A 23,364-nucleotide genomic window follows, 5' to 3' on the forward strand; every position below is an offset into this window, starting at 1 on the left:
ATCCTTTATTAAGATCCTTTATTAATGATATAAAAAGCATTTACAGGAATATCATTTTTCAAAAATTTCCCCGTGTTGCCCCCCAGACCTACCCGACCCCCCAAGGTATATTACTAGTTACCACACTGCCTAGCATATTACCTCTCCAAGATAACTCAGTTTAATGTGTCCGACGATTTCAAAAATTAAATAGTGTTTAAGTTTTTAAAAATCATGATTTATCTAACTATCATAACTTTATTTTTGATACTGTGGTGAAAATAAATGAAATTTGTAATGGAAAGGTTTTTTTTAACGTTGAATGAAGGTCAACGCAGGTAGGTACTGGTAAATTTTGACAAGAATTTATTCCATATACTTAACCAGAAAGCTTCCATATGATAGCATAATTTTTAAATTACGACAAGACAAAGAAAGCAGGATAGGATCTGATGACGATCGGGAGGGGTCTTGAAGATAACCGCCCTTCAATTCATGTCGAGTGGGCTTCATTTACATCTGCGTCTACATAATACCCTGCAAGCCACCTCTAGGGGGTTTGGCAGGGGGTGACAAATCACCAACATGCAGCATGCAAGAGGACCGCCACATGCACACCGCACGGTCAAAGAAATATGACGCACACTAGCACAATACACATGCTTATTCATTAAAAAACTGCTAATGGTTAGTAATTCCTAGAGCAAATACATGCAAGGTTAGAACTATGAAAGAACATGCAATGAGTGATCCTAGCGAGCGACACCATTGATCCTATCAATTGAGACAACGTTGCTATCCTTAATAGTTCGAGGGAAGAATGACATTTAAAAATCTCTCTGTTTTGCAGTCTATTTCTCTCATTTTATTCTCGTAATCGCGTCTACTATAGTACGATGGTAAACGAAGGATATGATTCACGTCGTCTGAGAAAATATCTTCTTCGAATTTCCCAAGTAAGTTAAGCCTATACTTCGATCTACGCTTCTGTAAAGATTCCCATCCTAACTCGTGTAACATACTGGAAACGCTGCACTTTTTGTCGTAACAACTCATCACAAATCTGGCCGCCCTGCGCTGTACTCGATTGATTTCAGCTATTAGTCCTACATAGGGTCCTATCTAGGCTTGCAGGGATCCTTGTGGCCTTGTTGATCCAATGTGCTGCGAAGTGGTGTGGGTTCGAATCTCGGGTGCCAGTCTACGAGCACCCCCAAACAAAAGTCCTCATAGCCATGCAATATGAACAGAAGAAAGGAAATGGCCATCTTATACTGAATGCCAGATATAAACATGCATGGTCGTGTTCCTTAATTAGGGATGAGCTCTGCTCTTACCTGTGATATTTCCCATTAAAGATAAGGACCTGCTAATAAACATTTTCACTTTGCCTCATCACCTGGCGAGGTGTCACAAATATCTCCCAACACTCATTGAGGCACATTAGTATAAGTTGATGAATATCGTAAATATTGAATTGAACTCTTTAATTGGTAGACTTTTTACTAAAATGGCGATCAACTCAGTCTATATACATTCCAAAAATTTTCCCACAAGGTTTTCCTGAAGAACGTACAGTAGGTAGTGCCCATCTGAAATATTTATACGAGTCATTGCTGCAACTAAGATAATTGTAGACATAGACTAAAACTTTTACATACATTCAAGAGCAGTGTCTTTTCTAACAAAGTTAACCATATCTGACGGACGCCAACATACTGCGGAAGATCAGATCATATAAATTAAATAAGAGAGATATATTGTAGAACAGACAGATTCAGAATGTCTTTTTTTCCACGATCAATAAGAGATTATAACGGCAGCGATAGAACTCATAAATGGATTGCATGACTTGTAGTGTAGCCTACTAACCTATGTAAAACTTAATGCATGTTTCTTAATTTTATTTTTATTTGTAACAGCATATGGCAGTATAATTTGTTAGTATTAGTGACGTTTTTTGGACCATGTGGTGTGCATGTGGGAGTCCAATTGCATGCTGCATGCTGGTGATTGATCACCTCCTGCCAAACACCCTAGAGGTGGCTCGCAGGGTATTATGTAGATGTAGATGTTTACGGGTGTCCCATCCTCTTCCATAGTTTTCAACTCTGTCCCTCCTGCCTTAAGCAGATAACTTACTTAGCAAATTCAAAGATGATATTTTCTCAGAGGACGTGAATCATATCCTTCGTTTACCATCGTACTAAAGTAGACGCGATCAAGAGAATAAAATGAAAGAAATAGACTTAAATAGACTTAAAAGAAATAGACTTAAAATAAAAGTATTTGCTCTAGGAATTACTAATCATTAGCAATTTTTTTATCAGTAAGCATGCATATTTTTCTAGTGTGCGTAATATTTCTATGACCGTGCGGTGTGCATGTGAAAGTGCTCTTGCTTGCTCCATGTTGGTGATTGATCACCCCTGCCAAAAACCCTAGAGGTGGCTCGCAGGGTATTATGTAGATGTAGATTATCGTAAATATTCCGCATTGCACAACCTGTTTATGTTAATATATTCAAATATCTACGAGAATAGCAAACCATTGTCACAGCTGGAAATGAAATAACATTGAATCACAGTTGATAATTAATGCAAAATAAAGACGCGCTTGGTGATTATATTTTACATTATATATTACGGTTTGGCCTCGATATTGAAAATATCTTATCTATTTGTAAACGCAAGCATGGGGATACTTTGATAAGATCACACAGACGGAGTTGTAATAGCGAGGAATAGTATTGAAAAGTTATGGATAGGATATAACACGAGATACGAGATTCCTTTGCATACGAGATATTTGAGTTGGGAGCCGTGAAGCGAGCAAAATTGAAATACGAGCGGAATTTGAGATGATAGGAACACTAATAGTATTTCAGAGAAACTGCTTTTGAAAATCCGCATTCCAGCAAAGGCTCTTACGGCTCGTACTTTTGAAGGCATAAGAAAAATATCCAACATTCCTCGAATGTTTGTTATTTTGGCAAATAACTGATGTACATATAATTGCTATAAATTAAGAATTTTGATATAGATGAAATTTGAGCACACAACCGCACAGCCTTTTGAGGAATTAACAAATGAATGATAATTATTTTTTTCCTTATCTTGACCTCGTTTAATTCATGCTAAAATATTTCTTGGAGCGTAGGTCAACGTATGTTATGCAAAAAAAAAGTTATAGCCAACGTTTCTGTTTATTATAAACCATCATCAGGGCTTAACTTTGTACATATTTATTGAATGATGAAATGAGATCAAATAGCATTCGGTGCATGAAAATGGCGCTACAGTCGGCTTAAATAACTGAAATGTGTTAATTTGTAAATAAATATAGGAATCGAATGACTCACATCATGCGTGCTGTAATTTTGCATTTTTAACTCGATGTATACCGCCTGTATTTGCGACACCTTTTTTTCAGCATAACGTATAAAATATATTTATTTCGGATGGCGCAGTCACGGACCATATTAACTGCACACATAGGGATCATCCAGGATTTACCAATTAATCATATCGTTGGAAGACCATGGCGAGCACTGATCCCTTTATTGTAAGCCGCGCGAGTGACAACAAACCCAGCTATATCAGGGTTCTCCTCTGATTCCAATAATTTAACTAGTTCAGTAGTTTTAGCTGTGAGAATATATAAATACATTCATTTCGATGTTAACTTGCGGAGGGTCACTAGTGTTGAGGCTTGCGATTGAGATCATTCTTTTAAATTTAATTTATCGAAAGACTTTTTTTCACCAGTTTCGTAAAAAGTGTTTTGTACAATTTTATTTTGCAAATCATATCTCAAAATCGCATTTCATAGCCAAAAATGCAACATGGCAATGCCACTCCGATTCAATACACTTAACTTGTTCAGCGGTTTTAGGAGTAAGGAAATATTTTCATTCATTCCAATAACTTACAGAGGGTCACGAGCCCTGAGGTTTGCATTAGGTGTAATCATTTTAAAATTTAATTCATTGTAAGGGCAATAAACCGGCGACGTGTTTTATAATAGTTGAGAAGTCAAAGAAACAGTAAACTAAGCAATAAAAATGACTTTGCAACGTTTTAGGAATTTTTGTTTAATTGCAAGTCTCCCAGACCGCAGGTCACTGGTAGTGTATCAAATATTTCACGTCAATGGTTAAAGGTTAAGGGTCATTCAGGGCAGCGGGTCAGTTCCTTTCCCTAAACCAACGCCATGGACGTATGCACGGGGAAACTATCCCCATCTTATCCCGTTAACGCTTAGCCGTACCAAATTGTACCAGCTGGTAGTGCAGCGCTGAACATAATTTTTTTGTCATTTATCTTCCCTTATACCTTATATTTATAGTTTCAAATTAATAAGAATATTTTCAATAACATTTTCCCGAGAAGTTAGCTATTTTAAAGCTGTATTTTAACGCATTTAGAGCCGTTTTTAAAATTGAGAATTATCAAAAAAAATGGAATTTTTAGAGCAAGCATTTCAATTTTCTTTACTTACGCCTTATGTACTGTTAATACAAAAGTTTTGTTATGTAATTATGATTGTTATAGCATTTTTATACCATATAAAGTATGGTTATTTGATGTGAGCCTAATATTTATGATGCAAAATATTTTGGTGGTACCACATGGTATCGCTAGGCGTAACTATTAGTGATGAAAGAATATATTTGGCACCTAATGACTCAGAATTTCATTGAAATTTAGTTACACTATTACCACAAAAATCGCAGAAACTTTTAAATTCAGGCGTTACCGGTCAATCGCGATGACATTTGCATCCATTAGGAATTCATAAAAGGATGTTGGCAACGGAATTTATTCCTCCTCCGGATAAAAAAAGAAACGAATCTATTGTCACAGATTCGTAAGTCACCTCCATATCACAACAAAGGTGCGTGTTTCTAAGCAAACAGATTTATCAAAGAAGCGAACTTTGGTACGAAATTCGAAGTTCGGAGATGACGTCACTCCCTACGCATAGCTTTTTGATCCCTTGAGGTGATGCAATACCACGGTAAAGAAAATCGCCCACACCTGTTTCTGATTTTGTTTGTTTAACATTGAAACGAAACGCGTCGCACAGTGGTCCCAAATCGAGAAAAGCTGGCCAAAAGTCGTGTTTTCGAATTTTTTCAAAGAATTTTTGAACCTTATGTTTGGATTCTACAGGATATGGTCTACAAAGTACACTACTAGGTTGGTATTTTTGTTCATTAGAGCGGCTGCAGAGATCCGTCAAACATGGAGCATTCACCGTAAAAATGACAGTTGCGTGAAATCGGTCGATTTTGAAGAAGTTCAGCGTCATGGAGGACAAACTTTACGCCATATATTCAGCCAAAAAACTTTTTGCCTGAAAATATAAACATTATTACATAGTGGAGCAAAAAGTTTATTTGGATTTTATAATGCTTACTATTTTATGTTTATTATCCCGGGAAAACCCAACCACCGCTCTCTGTACACTTGTAATGAATTGCACTTCGGCCACAGGGGATGAACGGAGTAAGCCTTTTCACCCTTCAAATGTGAATTATCTTAGAAAATGAAGATAAAAGCATTCATCTCTTGCCCGAAATTTTCTCGCCAAAACTCAGTTTTGCTCAGATTTTGCTAAACGAAAGACGTAAAAGTGAGTTTTCTAAAGCGTGGAAAATATCGAGTATCCTCGAAGTTTTGTAAAGAAGGCTTGCAGGATTGAAGAAGAGCGCCCATAGTGTTTTAGTGTAGTGCTATTCGATAACCACTGCCAAAAAATTCTGTCATTATTTATGGTGCAATAAGGGTATTTGATTTAGCTGTCGCTGTGTGTGCCTTCGGCTAAGACCTAAGGATATGAGAAATTTTCATTTTTTCATGGAAGGAAATTTTCCAAGATTTCAACGAATGAAGACCTGTTTTAAAGATTACTCCTAAATTCAGACCCAATGATATCAAGTATTTCTAAGGTTCAAAGAAGGAAATTACTTCAATTACCAGCCGAGGTAAAGAGTTCATTAATCCTGGAAGAATTAAGTGAGCAGAGTGAGGACGACAGTGATGAGGGTTTGTCGGAATGAATTTATGAATGCATTTAAATTTTTTTTCGTAACTATGACTGAAAAAGATAAGGAAAAATGTTAGTTTTTTTGACCATTAAAAACCCCAAATGAATGGAAAATCTAATTTAATTCTTCGCTCCAAATCATGGGCCCGTTTAATTGATGCCCCACCGCTTAAATAGCTCATTGCAAGCATATCAATAATTTTGGCTTATCACATGAGTTGTATGAGTTATGAAATATTGTTTATGACATTTCAATGCTTGTAATAAGGCCTCTATTGAAACTTGTGAAATAAGGAATCCCGTTTAAAATTGCTTCCAAATACATTGGCACGTTTCAAGGGGCTATAAAATTGTCTACTTAATTAGAATTAGATGTTATAATTTTTGTAAACAATTAATTCAGTACAATAATATTTATAATAGACTTATAATATAAATTTACAAATAATATTACCTTATTGTTTGCATCAAATTCGATCAAACATAATGAGAAACTAGAAAATGTTCTCTCGGTTCATTCAAAATCAGTTGTTCAAAGATTGTCCAAAAATAAACAATGCAGTTCATTTTGTATGCATTGATATGTTTTAAATAACTCATTCAGTTTCATAAGATATATAATTTGTGTGTACTATCGCGTGGATAATCTCAAATTCTATTTTTTTAAATAATTGTTCAAACAAAATGTGAAATAACAACAGAAGTATTGACAATATGTAAAAAAATAGTTATAAATCCAGAATTAGCGGATCAAAAACAATGGAAATAGACCTTTAGGTCAAATATATACATAATAATAACGGCGTAATTAATTTTGGCTAGCTTTTAACGATTTGGGACCACTGTGCGTCGGTCGAATCTTCCATGACACTCCGGGACGTAAACGATAAGTGGGGACTTCTGCCAAAATAAAGAAACAATTAAGCTGTAAAATTATAGTCTTCTGAATTAAATAAAAAGGTATGATTCGCAAAATTGAACAAACGATTGCCGCTTCATAACAACTTAACCATCCTTCAGTCGCGTCATACATTGGGACGCTATTTGTCGTGTGGCGTCTCACAGACACCATTTTGGAATGATCAAACAAAATGCATACAAGTAGAAATAACTTTAACTAACAAGTAGAAATAAATCATTCGTTGAATACTTAATTTCATGAATGTACTACAAATATATGCATAATTATGGAGATATTAATATTAATGAAATACTGAATGCTACTTATTTTGACGTTTCTTTCAGCTTTTTTCCATCGAAATTAAATCAGCATCTTTAATTTGGACATTCTTCACAGTTTCTCAGTATAGATTTTGCTAATAATCTTACAAATAATTTTTACTAAGCGGGGATTATTGCTTTTGGAGTCATTTTATATTGATAGCGTGTTCAGTTGAGCTTGGATCAAAATATCTCCAATCAGATTTGCAAATTAGTACTCGCTGCAACCGCAAAATTGTAGTGCGTATGTTTACGGTTAATGTTATGCATCTACATCAATGTAATTAGCCACCATAAATGTATATAGCAGAGGGGAAAACCCAAAGTCCTCGTACTATGCGCCAAAGTGAGCTCAAATTATGCGAGAGCCATACTAATTCATCAAAATAATAGCTTCATTCAGGTGTTAAATTGATTACAATAAAAACTTCGAAGCAATAACAAGATTATAGATGGTTAAGTTCCAATAACACATATCTCAAATTCGACCGGTATGAGATAGGTATCTTAAACAAAGTGTAATAACACTAAAAAAATAAAATACAAGCAAATAACAACTCTTTGTTTGCAAATGAATGCTTCTTTATTAGTCTTATGAACTCAGAGCAAAATTAAAAATATTAATCGTTTTTTGTTCTCCTAAAAAGTTGTTATTTTGAGATACGTGTTGTTAGAACTTAGCCATCGATACACAAAATTTAGTGCTTTTAATAGTTGTCATTTTAAATTATAAATGTATTTAAGAACTTTGCGATGAATATCACGAGGCTATGAGCATGTAACGTAGTTTTGTGGCTATGGTGGTCGCGTGGCGTCTTCCAGACTCCAAAAACAACAAAACATCAAAATTTATTCCATAAATGTGACAAAACATAAATTCATATTGGCGACTATTTCAGAATCATAAATCAATTAAGATACCAGGAATATGAGTATTCTAACTATGAAAATGCGATGTGGGCAAAAGAAAAGAAAATGGCCCAGCGTCTGGTAGACGACACGCGACCAACGGACCTCAATATGGAAGAGCCATCATTTAACAAAAGTACAGGTACCTCTGGAAAGCAGTGACATACATGCAGAAAATGGTGATAGTCATTATAAGTAATGTAATTCATTGGCTAATTCTTATCTTACAGTACATAATGAACTCCTAGTATGCAACAATATAAACGCGAAAGTACTTGGAATAGAGGTCAGCTAGCATGTATCGTCAATATTGTAATTTATTTAATGCCTGTGGTGAAATTCACACTAATAATTGCAATGGGAAAAGATTCCCCTGGACAGAGAATGGAACCGCTGACCTTTGACACTGCGACCCACTACGTAGCACACAACTAGGCTATTCAAGGTAACATAAGGTAAGGTAGTTCGATCAACGGTAATAGGGTGGCTTCCAATTATTTTTTCATTGCCTAAATCGAAAGATTATTTCTCCTGGAGTACGCATTTCACGCTTTTGGATTTTTAAATTACAATATCTATTTTTCGCGATTAAATGAAAAGTGAAAAATTTCAAGCGCGCGAAAACGCGACGCCCAAGTATGAATACTGGGAAAACCCTGTGTGACGTCGATCTGGTTCCCGCTGCCGCAAGTGAGTTGACCTTGGGGCGAGGCTTTGAGCGCTGATACGACGCAGGATGCTAGCAGGTAGCTGAGTACTCTTATAGCTGGTAGCGCTTGGCTCAAATAAGGATTGATCATTAATACCTTATCAAACGAAGAAAACTTTCCTACCTTAGGCAGTTATATAGGTGATTATTAAGACATGTTTCCCTGACCTCTGTGCCTCATGCATGCATTGGTAATCTAAGACAATGTAAAACTCCTATCCTCTCGTGTAGAAACTAGGTCCCTGTGACGTCAATTGGAGTGGCATCGCAAGGGCGCCAATCTGGCCTTTTTCAAATGAGGATAAAATTGACCATTGCCATTCGTCTAAACCGGTGTTCCTAAAACCAAATAATTTGTATATTATGAATACACTAAAGGTGGGTAAGGATTCGCAATCAATGCCTTTCGTTTTCTTTGATGAAGGAAACTACCCTATTGTTTCCCATTGGAATAAATGAGATCATCAATATTGCTGAGAGGATATTTCGTGAGGTTTTGAAGGTCGATCAAATTTTTGCTCGCATTCGATTTAAGAGTAGCGTATAATATGTGTCGCGCTGACATTTTTGCTTTCGTGATAAAATGGCTCTATGAGCACTATTTGGGAATGTGTTCCAGTACAATATAAATTCATTGGGTGGGCAAAGAGATGAAATATTAGGATGACAGAGATGGTTTGCATCGTGGGAGTAATTAGCTTTGAGGGGATGCGAAGGGGTGAGGTAAGCGTTTCTAACCCTCCCCGAAATCTTAAGGAACCCCTTAACCTCTGAACCCTCTCCCCCCGAAAAGGAATTCCCCTTTCAAGTAAATCACTCCCAAGAACATTTTTAGTATTGGCCATGACATGCTGTATTTATACAATTTTACAACATAATCAGGTGTTTAAAATCAAATGTCTGTTTTTGCATTTAATGTGAAATATTTATCTTTTTCTGGCCTCGGTCGATCGAGTAGAGAATGTTGAAATCCGTGATGGCGGGATGAAAGTTGCTCAAGTGTGGATCGGGGAAGGAAAAGAATTGCCCTAATAGTTATCATGAAAAGGAAAATAGGGTAGTTTCCTTCATCAAAGAAAACGAAAGGCATTGATTGCGATTCGTTACCCAACATTAGTGTATTCAAATAGTATACAAATTATTTGGTTTTAGAAATCCCAGTATAGACGAATTTTAATGGTCAATTTTAACCGCATTTGAAAAAGGCAAGATTGGCGCTAATGCGATGCCATTCCACGTGACGTCACAGGGACCTAGTTTCTATACCAGTAGATAGGAGTTTTACACCGTATGAGATTACCAATGTATGCATGTGGCTCAGAGTTCAAGGAAACATTTTTTAATAATCACCTATTAAAACTGCCTACGGTCGGAAAGTTTCCTTCGTTTGACAGGGTATTAATAATCCTTATTCAAGCCAAGCGCTACCAGCTAGCAGGGTACTCTACGCTACCGCCATGCTCGGCAGCAAGCAGCCTGCATCGTAGCGGCGTTCATAGCCTCGCACCCAGGTGGCCTCACACAGCAGCAGCCAGAGGTCACTTGATCTTTTCCCAGCAATCATACTTACAATTAGCCGTCGCGTTTTCGCGCTCTTGAAAATTTTCACTTTTCATTTAAACGCGAAAATTAGGTATCGCCATTTAAAAATCTAAAAGCGTGAATTATGTACTCCAGGAGTAATAATCTTTCGATTCAGGCAAGAAAAAATAACAGGAAACAGCTATATTGTGCAAAGATTCTAAATGAAAAGCCTTCCAAGCACGGAAGAAAAAAGTGTTATGCCATGTCTTACGTTTGCCACTTGTAAACACACTTTTCTCTTGGAATAGATAACAATGCCACGTAATACGCAAGGAGCAATCCGGCGAACGTGGGATTTCGCGGAAGCAGGAATTCTGTGAAAGAGTATAGCGCGTGGCACGCGTTTTATCGGCGCCACGTTATCTCGTTGCGAGATCCGAGCGAATCAATCGGGAATCGTGATTGGTCGCCGTCCTTCATTTCCCCTCACCACTCGCAGCTGACCGTCCTCTTGAGTCTATCTCCGGCAGCTTCCCCTATTGCGAATTGTTGGCAGGTGCGTCAAAATATTGATAATGCCACACACCTGACCGTGCTTCCCCGTCGGAGGAGGAGCGGAGCGATTTATACGCGGCGAAAGACGCCGATCGCATCCAATTGAAGAGCGGGAAGCGGCCGATGAGACACACTCCGCTATCATCAACAGCTTCGCAGCGGAGGCCATCTTGACCCGCAGTCAAATGCCCCTCGATTAGGGCGTCGAGTGGGGCAAGACAGAGTGATTGTTGGTGGCTGTTCTCAGACTTCCCGCGAAAACGGACGTATGGTGATGCAAGCACAGCGAGAATACAAGATTCTCCCCCACGCCATATCATCATTTTGCCTCATTGGGAAGGATACAGGAGCATAAAGGAGTTTACGAGCTGTTTCTGGAATCTCGTGAGGGCGCAAGGATACCTACTCATCAGGGTTACCAGCAAGACCGATTTAAAATCTAGTGGTGAGTGAATTTTCGAATTGGAGCCGGATTTACAGTTTTCTCATTTTGCAATATTTTCAACATGTTATGGAGGATAACATTTTAGAACGCAAGAGAAGCCTCTTAAAGTAAATATGCCCTCTGATTCACTGTTGACCAGTTATGTCAAATGAAAAATTGTGGCAAGCTCTTTCTCAATAGATTTAATTAAAATTATTTGAGCAATTTTCATTCAACTCCACTCTGTCTCTTGCTTAAAATCTGTTGCACCAGAAAGGGTCTAGCAGGTTAAGATGGTGAAAGGCGCCCCCCGATATTTTGAGAAAGAAAAAACATAATCTTAAAGTGCAGCCAGCATTATGTGTTTTCCCAAAGTTTCAGACCTCAACCATGGAAAATAACCCCAGAAAAAATTGAAACACGATTTTTAGTGTTTTAACCATATCTCCCGTTTTTATTTCTGTAAAATCGTTTTCTTGATTTTAAATTGTGTATACTATTATGGTCTATCATCCTGATTTTTTTCAAACTTTTTGATCCGAAAACTCAACTTTTACATAAGTTTGAAATGTTCAAAATGAAATTAAAAATTTTAGGAAAAAATAGACACGCCGAAAACATTATGTCGTTACTCCTATTTGAAAGTATAATCTTAATTTTTTCAGATTTTTAAAATTGGTGGAACAGGGTCAAAAACACGGATATCTGCTTTCTGCCATTTGCATCTATGTATTCCAGGAGGGTATTTGATTTGATTGTTGAGAGCAACGATTGTTGATCAGTTTCTAATATTGTGTATTAAGAATAAACACTAAAATGAACAATGCCCATCACACTTAGATTAATTGTAATTATTGTTTATGACCAGTCAAGCTTTAACCTTCAGTCGGGTGCAATGGATCTGACAGGCTCAGCGCAAGTGTTTTTTCACTTCTCCGTGCCAATAGGTGCATTGAACCCTTTATCATCATATTAGCTGTTTGTTTTGGCACGGTATAAGTAGCCTTTCGCTTTTCCCATTATGCCAACAGATCAGTGGTGGATTATTAAGCATAATTAAGCAAAAAATCGTAAAATAAACGAAATAAAAGCACTAGTGGGTATAAAATATAGCAAAATAAAAAACCCTAATCGTATAGAATTGACATGCTAAAGTACATTACATATAATAATACTTAATAGCCTAAAGAGCAGATTAAACCGCACCGTTCAATATAATTATATTACCTTGTAGGCAATGAAGACAACACTACGATTTCACATGAAAAACTCATTGGTCCTGCCTCCTCATCATTGAAAATTATCCGCGCGATCCCATCCTGGGTTGTCTTTAACAGTGTGGAGAAAATGAAGACGAATAATCATTTTAAAAATGTTTTACTCTGAACTCACAAAATATGTAACAGCACAGCTGCATCTAAATTTTATGTTCTAAGATCAAGACACGTTTGAGTTAAATTATGTTGCAAACATGATGAATAATGAGTGCACCGTATAATTTCAAGAAAGAAACAGCCTCTTTTTGCTTATAATTTCCTCCTTTTGACGAAACAGAAATAAATAACCAACCTAATTATACAAAGCCAATCAAATTAAAACAAAATATATATAGCCACATACCTCAATAACGCCACACACAACAAAAAACGCCAAAATGTCGATTACCAGCAACGGCTGAACATCGAGTGAATAGCTATTAGCAGTTACCGAAACTAGCGTAGCGTCAGAGACATTATACAAGAAACTGGTAAAGGAACCCTACGACCAAAGCGGAACTGCAGAGAGAGGCAAGAGGTCCTCCAATGTGGCTGAAGAACAGAGACTGTCAATAATGTCCGCGCAGAAACCTTCGAGGTCATACGGCTTACCGAATTTGCACCAGGAGGGTCACCGAGGCCCATAGTAAGCCAAATCGACGCTTTAACTTATGGCCCCGCAAAATATCTAGCCTAAACTCCACAGGATTACGATGAATTCACTCCTTCGTACGTGACAATTTCAGCTCATTTCGTGAATGAGCTGGACGGAGCAGTGATGGGTTCGTCCCTTTCCCTTTCGATGGCCTACCTCTTCATGGAAAAGTTTAAGATAGAGGCCGTCAAAACCTACCGCAAGTTCAAGGTGATGGAAAGTGATCCACTACTTCCTTATTCTAGGATCCTTCGGAAAACTACTCAAGATAAACAGATTAATAATAGGAATAATGCCTCAAATAATAATATAATCACAACAACGCACCGAATTACATACCAATGGAAGGATATTTGATGTCCGCTCTTCTTAGCTTTGTTAGAGCTATTACCACATGTAGCCACCGTACAACGCATTCTTTATGATGCGTTTATAACGCAAAAAGATTAGTAAATGGGCAATATTAGCTATGGAGCGCAATATTCGTTGCTGAAGAAACTGAATTCCCATGCGGTGCATCCGTCGAATAAAGCTGGTGTCTGCCATGACGTCACAGGACTTCGTCGAGGGAACTGAGACCACCTTTCCTTTACCACCTTGCTGCAAGCTAACCAAACTATGGCTGCGACATAACGATGATACGCTCATTATCTGGCCTCACGGTGCAGAAGAATTGGACACATTTCTGATGCATCTAAAGAGGAAACACGGAAGGATCGCAAGGACCCAGACACTCGGGGAAAGGAGCGAGACGGCAATTTGTCCTTCCTGCGCGTCATGGTCAAGAGGAAAAACAATGGCAGTCTTGGACTTGCCGTATGTAGGAAGGCTTTGCATGCCGACCGATACCTAAACGCAGCATCACACCACCGCCATGCCAAAAAGGCCTCGGTGGTAACCTCTCTACTCCACCACGCCTCAAATACTTTACTATAGGGTAGTTTCCTTCATCAAAGAAAACGAAAGGCATTGATTGCTATTCCTTACCCACCATTAGTGCATTCATAATATACAAATTATTTGGTTTTAGAAATCCCAGTTTAGACGAATGGCAATGGTCAATTTTAACAGCATTTGAAAAAGGCCAGTTTGGCGCCCATGTGATGCCACTCCACGTGACGTCACAGGGACCTACTTTCTATACGAATGGATAGGAGCTTTACATCGTCTGAGATTACCAATGCATGCATGAGGCACAGAGCTCAGGGAAACATCTCTTTATAATCACCTATTAAAACTGGCTAAGGTCGGAAAGTTTCCTTCATTTGATAAGGTATTAATAATCCTTATTTAAGCCAAGCGCTATCTGCCAGCAGGGTACTCTGCTACCTGCTAGCATCCTGCGTCGTATCAGCGCTCAAAGCCTCGCCCCTAGGTCACCTCACTTGCAGGAGGGGGAACCAGAATGACGGCACACGGAGTATTCCCATCATTCCTACCTAGCCGTCGCGTTTTCGCGCGCTTGGAAATTTTCACTTTTTATTTAATCGAGAAAAATATATATCGTCATTTAAAAATCTATAAGTGTGAAATACATACTCCAGGAGTAAAAATCTTTCGATTTAGGCAATAAAAAAATAATAGGAAACCACCCTATTACTTCATTATCACTTTCGGACCCCGAATCATTAGATTCATTCATGTTTAGCGTCGGAGGATGGGGAATCGACCAAGCCCACATTACGACAGACAATGCTATACATCGCAGGAGTATCGGAAAGGAAGATTCTAATACAGATCCTGAGGAAGCATGGCGTGATTACAAGGCTTGATTGCGTCACGAAGATCCAAATCATTGTACCTGGCCAAAAGAAGCTCTACGAAGGCAAGGATGAAACGCCAAGATCCTGCGAAAAATCATACGATACAAATCATTTGCCGGCCTCGGTGGCGGCGGGGTAACGTTCTCGCCTGCCAAACAAGAGGTCGCGGGTTCGAGTCCCGCCTGGGTAGGTTTCCCTGGTCCAGGGCATGGTCGTTTGTGTACGTTTACTTGTTACATTTGTTGAACACCCCGGTGTAAAATGGCCTATAAGAGCTGTATCCGGTGGTTTGAGAATAAAATAAAAAATAAAAATAAAATAAAATACGATGGAGGAATATGCCGAGGAATGGCATAACAGATTAAGGAGCATGTACGAGCCACAAAACAAACAGAACACCGTTTCTCGGCCGCTATAGAACACGTTCATTGCGAGGCAGGGGAAAAGATTGATTCTGAAGAAGCAATGGTGGTAGCAAATGAATCGACTGTGATCCAAGTCAGACCTGTCGACGAGAGCAAGATAACTTTTGAGACTGTTGCCAATAGAAAATTACAGACGCAGCAAGAGAACCCGGCGTCATGCATTCATCATGGCGTATTCGACACTCAAATCACCGATGGCGGCGCTGAAGTCGCCGACGTAATTTGCCGATATGGCCGACACATTGAGGATATTGTTGTGATGATAACATAGGTGTAATAGGATGAATCGCGTAGCCACTGCGATTGTTAAAGTAGAAAATATCAAGGAAGATTTTTCGAAGTTTTGAGGAGGTGTTTCTATATTTAGGAGCAACCACAAATTGCATTTAATATTCAGGAATTGATAAATATAGCTGAAATAGCCTATAATAGCTCGCGGTGATTCCTGAAAGACTATTTTAATGACCATAACTGCGTGAACCTGATAAAAAATACACTATTCTCATTAGGGTAGAAAATAAGAGTCAAATATGTTGGCTACCTTAAACGCTATAAGCCTTCAAACCAATGTCACAGTAAATGATGAATTTTTGCAATGAATGGCAATTGAAAGGCATTATACATTATTATGAATGCATGTAGCATACTATTTACGACGTTAAGGTAGCCTATTACCGCAAATATAATTTAAAAAATCAGAAAATACCCAGCAACCCTTACGATTTGTCAACGTGATTTCCTTAGGTAACTGCTTGGTATCCTCGGAGCTCTACTTCCGAATGCGGCCGATAGTTGGCTTATTGCTTGTCTGGATTCTCGAATATCTAATCTAAGCACACCTTGAATCACCAATCCGGAAGTAAGCGCCCAAAGCTGCCTTGCTTCAAAAGCCAATGACGCTCGACGCCATGAATACTGATTATATCGCCTCCCTCCTGACGAAAATAGCAACACTGCCTTCAGGATTTGACATCCACTCCGTTCCAGCATGAGTACTTCCAACATGAGAATAGTAATTTTACGAGTACGCCAGAAAAAATGTGGAAGAAAATTTCATCAAGCATTAAAAGTGACGCAGATGAGCGAACTTCATCGTCAGATATGGATCAATCATGACATTCCCTTGAATTCTTCTCCATCCAAGGAACCGCACTCTAAAACGCTTTGAATCGTGATTGCTATCAGTAAGTATCCTAAATAATACGAAATATTTGCCAAAGTCTCGTTTTAAACATGCGCGTGCTTGCAGTATATGAAATTTACGGTCAACGTGAAAAAAAACTGAAGATTTGCTTTAAAAATATATTATCCCGACCCTTATGACTTTAAAAATAGGCGCACATTCCCGTAAACAGATCCTTTGATTTATTCTCCAATGAAAACAGTCAAAAACGCGAAGGTTTTTCCTCCTTTTCACGAAAAGCGGCGACGAAAGCCGTTGGTCACTGGTCCGTCCAATCGCCAACCAAAAGCGATGCCTCACTTCATTCGGACGATCGGCACAAACTTCTCAAGTGCCCCCTTAACTACTTTTTCTCGCGAGAGACTATGTGAATGGTATTTTTTCTCTAAAATCGATTTTCTAAGTCATCAACACGAGTACTTAAAAATTTGCACTTCGCAAATGCCTTTCTCTTAATAATAAGAAAGGCGACACGCGCACTGATTTCTCAAATTTTGAGCAAAAAAATTCAAGTAAAAAAATCAGTTTCTATGCATTGAAATGTTTTCAATTACCAATATAACACAGAATTAATAATCATTTTCAATGATTTCCAAAACTATCAGAAAAGTTCCAGGACAGCATTTCAACAAGCATAACTTTTTACTCATTTAGTTGTCTCATTCGAAACAAGAAGCGACTTGCTAAACGCAGTATTCTGTAATAGGTCTTCACAAATATTTCGTCCAAAACATGTACATAGAGCATGGTTAGTAAAAGTAAATTTAGTGTGTAAAATAGCTACTTAAACACCTTCACTTCGACTTTTAGGGAAAACTTCATACTGTCAATGTGTTACACCCGTTGTGGGACTTCGATCGGCCTGAACCTAGGAGCAGCTCAGTGACGTTTTGCTGTTTGCATTGCTTATCTCGTGCTTCCCACAACTCTTATCAGTAGAGCTGACGCACTCTCGAGTTGGGCAGAGATGCAGGTGTACAATTTTCCCCAGCCACCTGCTCAAGCAGCAATATTTATCTTTAATTTTTCAGAAAAAAACTTTTTTGGGTAAATTTCCGCGTAATTTTTTTCGACAGTATTAACGTTTACCCCTTGTGCTAGAGTATCCGTCAGGGTTCAACGGATCTCCCTTTGCAGTGGTTACGGGGGACGGTTTTCCAGGGGTTCCCATTTTGAAATCAAGGGTCTCTCTGTGTCCCACCAAGCATCAGACCCTGATATCAGTTTAAATTAACCCAATGCCATCGAATTTAAATTGTATCTTTGCCCATTGGCTGCAGTTGGCTCCTGCGCGTTGTTCTTGAAGGAGCGTCTTCTCAAAGCACCCTCTCAGGCGTACCCCAATGCAGTGTTCTCGGACCTCTTCTCTTTAGCCTCTTCATTTATGATATCTCCAGCTGTGCGCTCTCCAACCCATGTGGAATTCTCCTCTATGCAGACGACTGCAACATATGCAAAAGAATTGAGAATACCTATGACGCTGAGACACACACTACAGTCCACACATCACTCCCTCGAGGCCTCGTGCCTGCAAAGGCAGCTTAAAATTAATACGTGCAAATCAAAATACACACTCTTTACCTTAAAACGCACCGTCAATTTTAATAAATACAATATTTATAAAGATAGTGTTCCGATTGATTCCGCCATTAATGACCTGGGTGTTACTTTCGACCCTAAACTCTCTTTTGTTCCGCGCCTCAATATAATAAAATCAAAGGGCATGCCAGTCGTGGGAGTTCTATATAGAATCACTAATTTTACCAGCCCTATTGCCATGAGACCTATTTTCACCAGTTGCGTTCTCCCAATCCTTGAGTATTTACTCCACTGCCTCTCCCTCCAACCTTAAAATTTTTGAACGCCCAGTTAATTTCTTTACTTCAGCAGTCCGACACCGTGTTCCTCATCTCCGTAATTCTTCTCGCTCTGAAGTAATGTCTGCCCTATAATTGGTCCCACTATCCACTCGTAGGAATATTCACGATCTTTCCTTCATTTACAATGCATTAAATGGCAAGTTCCGATCCTCAGAAATACACCCATTCTTTTCACTTCAAAATCCAACCCGCGACTTCCGTGGTAATCACCCAGTACACCATCCTAAATTCCGTCTTGCTCCCTCCCAGAGATTACTTTCCCCACACAGACTTCCCACCTCGTTCCACAGCATTTCGTCCGCCTAACCTTTCTTTCAACACCCTTCGGAATATTCAAGAGGCAGATTTGAAAAACCTTTCTCTCTTGAATCTTCTTTTTATATATTTTTTATTTTTTATGTTTATTATATCTACAGATTAAAAGTTCAAAACTCAATTAAAAAGCCATATTGGCTGTTTTTGAAAAATTATAGAAATAAATGTAAACAGCGACGATCTTTTCTCTCCGCACATATTCATAGAGGGCCGACTTGAAAGGGCTCATTACACTAGTTATGTCGCGATAGTACAAAAGTACTCTGGCCTTCAACATTCTTCCATAAGCCTGTATATAATCATTAGAAGGTAATTAATAAGGATCAAATTAATGGGATGTATAATGTGCACCATCTGATGGCATTACATGAGTCATCGTAATTCATTTCGCCGCAATCAAAAAGCAATCTCGAAAACATCACATCAATAACACATTCAGGATTTGCTATAATGATAAATCATACAGTAATATGTATTACCATAATAGTTTGAGAAGAACTTGCGTGTCATTTCTCACATTTTAATTGGGTTTTAATGGCTTTGAGCACGTTATACTCTGTCATCACCACCAAAGCACCATATATACACTTATTACATGGGGCTCCAAAATGAAGCCATAAGATGAATTAACTCTGTAAATATTACGTATGATTTTAAATCGCAGTCTTAGTACCTACGAAGGAAAGAATTTTGAAAATTATAATGAAGCCACAATTCATCGTAAATTCTACTTAAGGTGAAATATTTAAGTAAAAACGTTTTATCTCGTCATACTGATTTGTTTCTTGATTACATATAAATCATAATACTGATTATAACCATTCATTGAATTTGAGGGTGTTTTGGAGCGATTATCATTATAATAAATAAAATTAGTATTAAAATATGACAAATGTTTTAAGATAAACGGTAAAACTTTCAAATAAAATTATATTTGTATCACAATCTATTAATCCTTAATTAATGCATGATCAAATGAAGAGCGAAAAATTATAAGGAAGTAGATTCAGAGGTTTGAGATGGTAATATTTTTTAAGATTTCGAAGGTCATCCAAGTCAAACTTGGATTCCAAAATTGGTGATCGACTGAATGAAGATAATATGTATTCCTCTTTTTTTCTACAGACTGACTGTTGTCTCTGTTTGAATCTCGCCGGGAAAGAAGGAGGACTTCTACAATGATGCAGTCACGCGAGGAGAAAGTTCGTATGCCTCGCCACCAGCTGGCGCCACCATCTGCGAGAGGGCTCCCGCGGAAAGTCCAACGGACTTCGAACCTGAGCTCCATATCAATACCGTGTAGTGTCGGCAGCGTCAACTCAGTCACACACAGCGATACATCATGCACGTTAGTACTTTTTTTACTTAAACTTGTTCCCTATGGAGGACAAGGTCTAAGTGCTCCCTAGAATTGAGGTAAAATTTTCAGTTGTCAACCACCGGTCGCTCAGAATATACTATCATAGAGTACTCTATGGTCAGTGGCGTAGCCGGGAATTTCGTTCGGGTGGGGGTACAAAACCAAGGGGGGGAAGTTTTTGAAAAACAGGGTGCTAAGTAATGGGTTTTTAACTAATTTTAGCACTCTTCATAATCGAAAAAATTTCATTTGTTCAAGAAATATTTTTTTAATTCATGATTTTTCAAGATTTTGTTTTCTTATATGAAGGAAAATTATTGTGTTTTTATATTTCGGGGGGGGGGGGGGGATCCGGACCCCCCGGACCCCTCCCTGGCTACGCCACTGTCTATGGTTCAATGTAGGTACTTGCTAACCATCTATTAATTCTGTCTTGTATCCATTTTTCGTACTCCCATTTATTTTACATGTAAACTATCACGGGGGCGCTTATAATTAATTGACTTAACTAAAAATACATCGGTCTGACCCCCTCACCGTGAAAAACGATACATGCTACAAATGGAGCAGTAATTTATTTCAGTAAGGGGATACTCCTAATTTTTTTGGCGGGTCGTTAAATACTCTCCGTCACACCAACAAAAATGTTTTCAAGCGTTCTTCAGGCAAAAATATTCATGGTTGAAAAAGCATTCATTCATTATTACAAAAACCACATGGAAAGAATGGTTTTCGCGAAAATTATAAATAAAATAGGATAAATTGACTACTAGAAAAATCAAAGTTACGGCGAAAGTATTCGATAAGAGTAAAGGAAGGCATAATTCATTCCATTTAAAAATCGAGAGCATTAGAAGACCTGATTTAGTTTTTCGTTTCCAGTAACTGATTAGTGTAAGGAAATCATGCCAAGAAGTAGTTGGTTTTCAGACACAGATCTTCACTTTAATGGGATAATTCTTTGAGCGATATATATGAATAATAACACTACCTGATAAACCTTGTGGCTTAATAGGAGCTAACAAACTATGAAAAAGTAGAACAGAGTAATATATAAATAAAAATAATAGGCGTTGAAGATTGATGCTAAACGGCAATTTAAAAAAAAATTGGCCATTTCAGCCAATTGATGGATTTTTGAAAATTTTTGGCTAGCAAGAGCACACAGTGTTATACCACCTTTTACAGATGACTTGTGTTGTGAAATCCTATTTTTTCTCATTTTTTCTTTCATAGCCCTGATGATACTTTAAAATAAACAGAAACGTTGGCTGAAACTGTTTTGCATCACATACGTTGACCTAGACTCCGAGAACTATTTTTATCATGAATTAAACGAGGTCAAGATAAGAAGAAAAAAATTAAATTTCTTTAAATATAAGTTAGTGAGGAATAAAGTGCACTAAGGGCGTTCTCCACTTCCCAGGGTTCAGCGCGAGCAGTATTGGATGTGTTCGCGTCGGACCCGCCTCGAGAAGATCCTGATGCTGTCGTGTTTGCTGCTGTGCTTCATCATCGTGGGCCTCGTCATCGGATTGGCTGTGCTCGCTTCCGACGACAAATCCTCGCCCGCGTACCACTTCTTCATGAACGTCTTTCACCCGCTCGCTTCCCTCCACCGCGTCGCCAAGGCGAACAAGGACGACGCGCAGTGAGACGCACCCTGTGGACACATCATCATGTCGCGACGCCGCTAAAGATGCTCACCTGGGATCATCCTCTCCCCTACAGCTGACCTCACGGTCACAGAGGCTGGAGTGCTCGTTATAGTCTATTCACTTTATATGTGCGGGTGAGCTTTCGTGAGACTTCGGATGACTTCGCTGATAGGGGAGGGGTAGTACACAGAGAGAGAGGAGGAGCGAACATAACGTTGCCAAATGTACATAGCCGCCCTACTTTGTCACTGAAATGGTGTGCGGCATGGGTGGCCACAGGTATTTTGGCCTCGGCGGCGCCGAGATAATATACCTACTCATTTGGAAGGATTTGGGGATAATCCTTTCACAGAATCGTATGACATTGTCAGCTACCCCGCTGAATGAGGCACCATTTGGTGGAAGGCATACTTAGTCACATATAAGGAGGTTCGGCAACACCGCTCCACGAGCAGATTCACGATGTTCACTCGGCAGAGATCTGAGAGCGACTCATTGAGGCCACGCCTACTGTTTGCTGATTGGCAAAGGCAAAGTCACATGTCGAGAAACTTTCCCTCCCCTCATCACCACTTGCTTTGGCCACACCAGCTCACCCGCAGAGATAAAATGAACAGAGTATAGTGCAATCAAACAGAGTCTGAGGGAGGAGATGAAAAGCTAAATCAAGTTCATAAATGGTCTTACATGCAGCACGAGGCTCTGGACGGACGTTCACTGGAATGGGGAACCAAAACAGTCCCTCTATCGCTGAGCTCGCAAGAAGTTTTAAGAGCACTTCGCTCCTCAGCAAAAGTTGGCACAAGAGTGGAATGTTCAGCAACATCGGATACCACTGCTCCTCTCCATGGTTTCTGAGACGCCTTTCCCCAGGCTATTAAACAGGGTGAAAATAGAATGTAACTCCCATACCATCGGAATATGCTCTTGGGAACAGGACAATATCCCAGCGCCAAATACCTCGATATTTATTTACCCCCACTTAAGAGACATTAGAGAAACATCACGAAAACTATTTGAAGTGATGAATGGATTACCTCGTGAGTAGGACGCTGCACTCGTGAGTTGGTCAATATTGTAGATGTGTTGACATTGCTGTTGGTGGGTTGCATTGTTGATGGTGAAAATGCTTTCATCAAGAAACTTTCATGGCACTCGTGAAGCAATATGGCGGCCGGGGCGCAGCACCTCCATCATTACGTGCAGCATCGGCAGTTTGACATCTTGACAATGGTATAACGACACAACTAATTGCAAAAGTGAAAAAGTGCAATTGTGACGAAAAGTTATGAAACAGTTGCACAGCGAAAAGTGATAGAAAAGTGGGTGAAAAATATTTCCTCCATGACATCCGCTATCTTCATTTCTAGACGTTGCTGAGAGTGATGTGCATTTAATAAAAAAAACGGAAAAGCGCCTTCGATAACTTGAGAGGTGTACTACACGGTATAAGAGTTGCTGAAATTAATAACACATTGTGGATATTGAAAAAAGATA

The 23,364-nt window shown here is 38.8% G+C and overlaps 1 protein-coding gene across 1 annotated transcript; it reads left to right on the top strand.

The window, feature by feature from the left end:
- The first annotated feature begins 10,977 nt into the window (after positions 1 to 10,977).
- Positions 10,978 to 22,049, top strand: LOC124163652. The gene is made up of 3 exons (XM_046540703.1): positions 10,978 to 11,393; positions 19,975 to 20,197; positions 21,636 to 22,049. The coding sequence occupies exons 2-3, from the start codon at positions 20,028 to 20,030 to the stop codon at positions 21,862 to 21,864; spliced, it is 399 nt and encodes a 132-aa protein (XP_046396659.1). The 5' UTR covers positions 10,978 to 11,393; positions 19,975 to 20,027; the 3' UTR covers positions 21,865 to 22,049.
- Positions 22,050 to 23,364: the final 1,315 nt, after the last annotated feature.

This window comes from Ischnura elegans, chromosome 8 (genome assembly GCF_921293095.1).
Source record: "Ischnura elegans chromosome 8, ioIscEleg1.1, whole genome shotgun sequence".
In the NCBI taxonomy this organism is placed as follows: Eukaryota; Metazoa; Arthropoda; class Insecta; order Odonata; family Coenagrionidae; genus Ischnura; species Ischnura elegans.

Excerpts from the sequence above, each read along its gene's own strand:
- LOC124163652 (XM_046540703.1), top strand. The coding sequence starts at position 20,028 with ATGATGCAGTCACGCGAGGAGAAAGTTCGTATGCCTCGCCACCAGCTG. Across the intron at positions 20,198-21,635 it reads CACAGCGATACATCATGCAC|GGTTCAGCGCGAGCAGTATT; the intron begins GTTAGTACTTTT and ends TCCACTTCCCAG.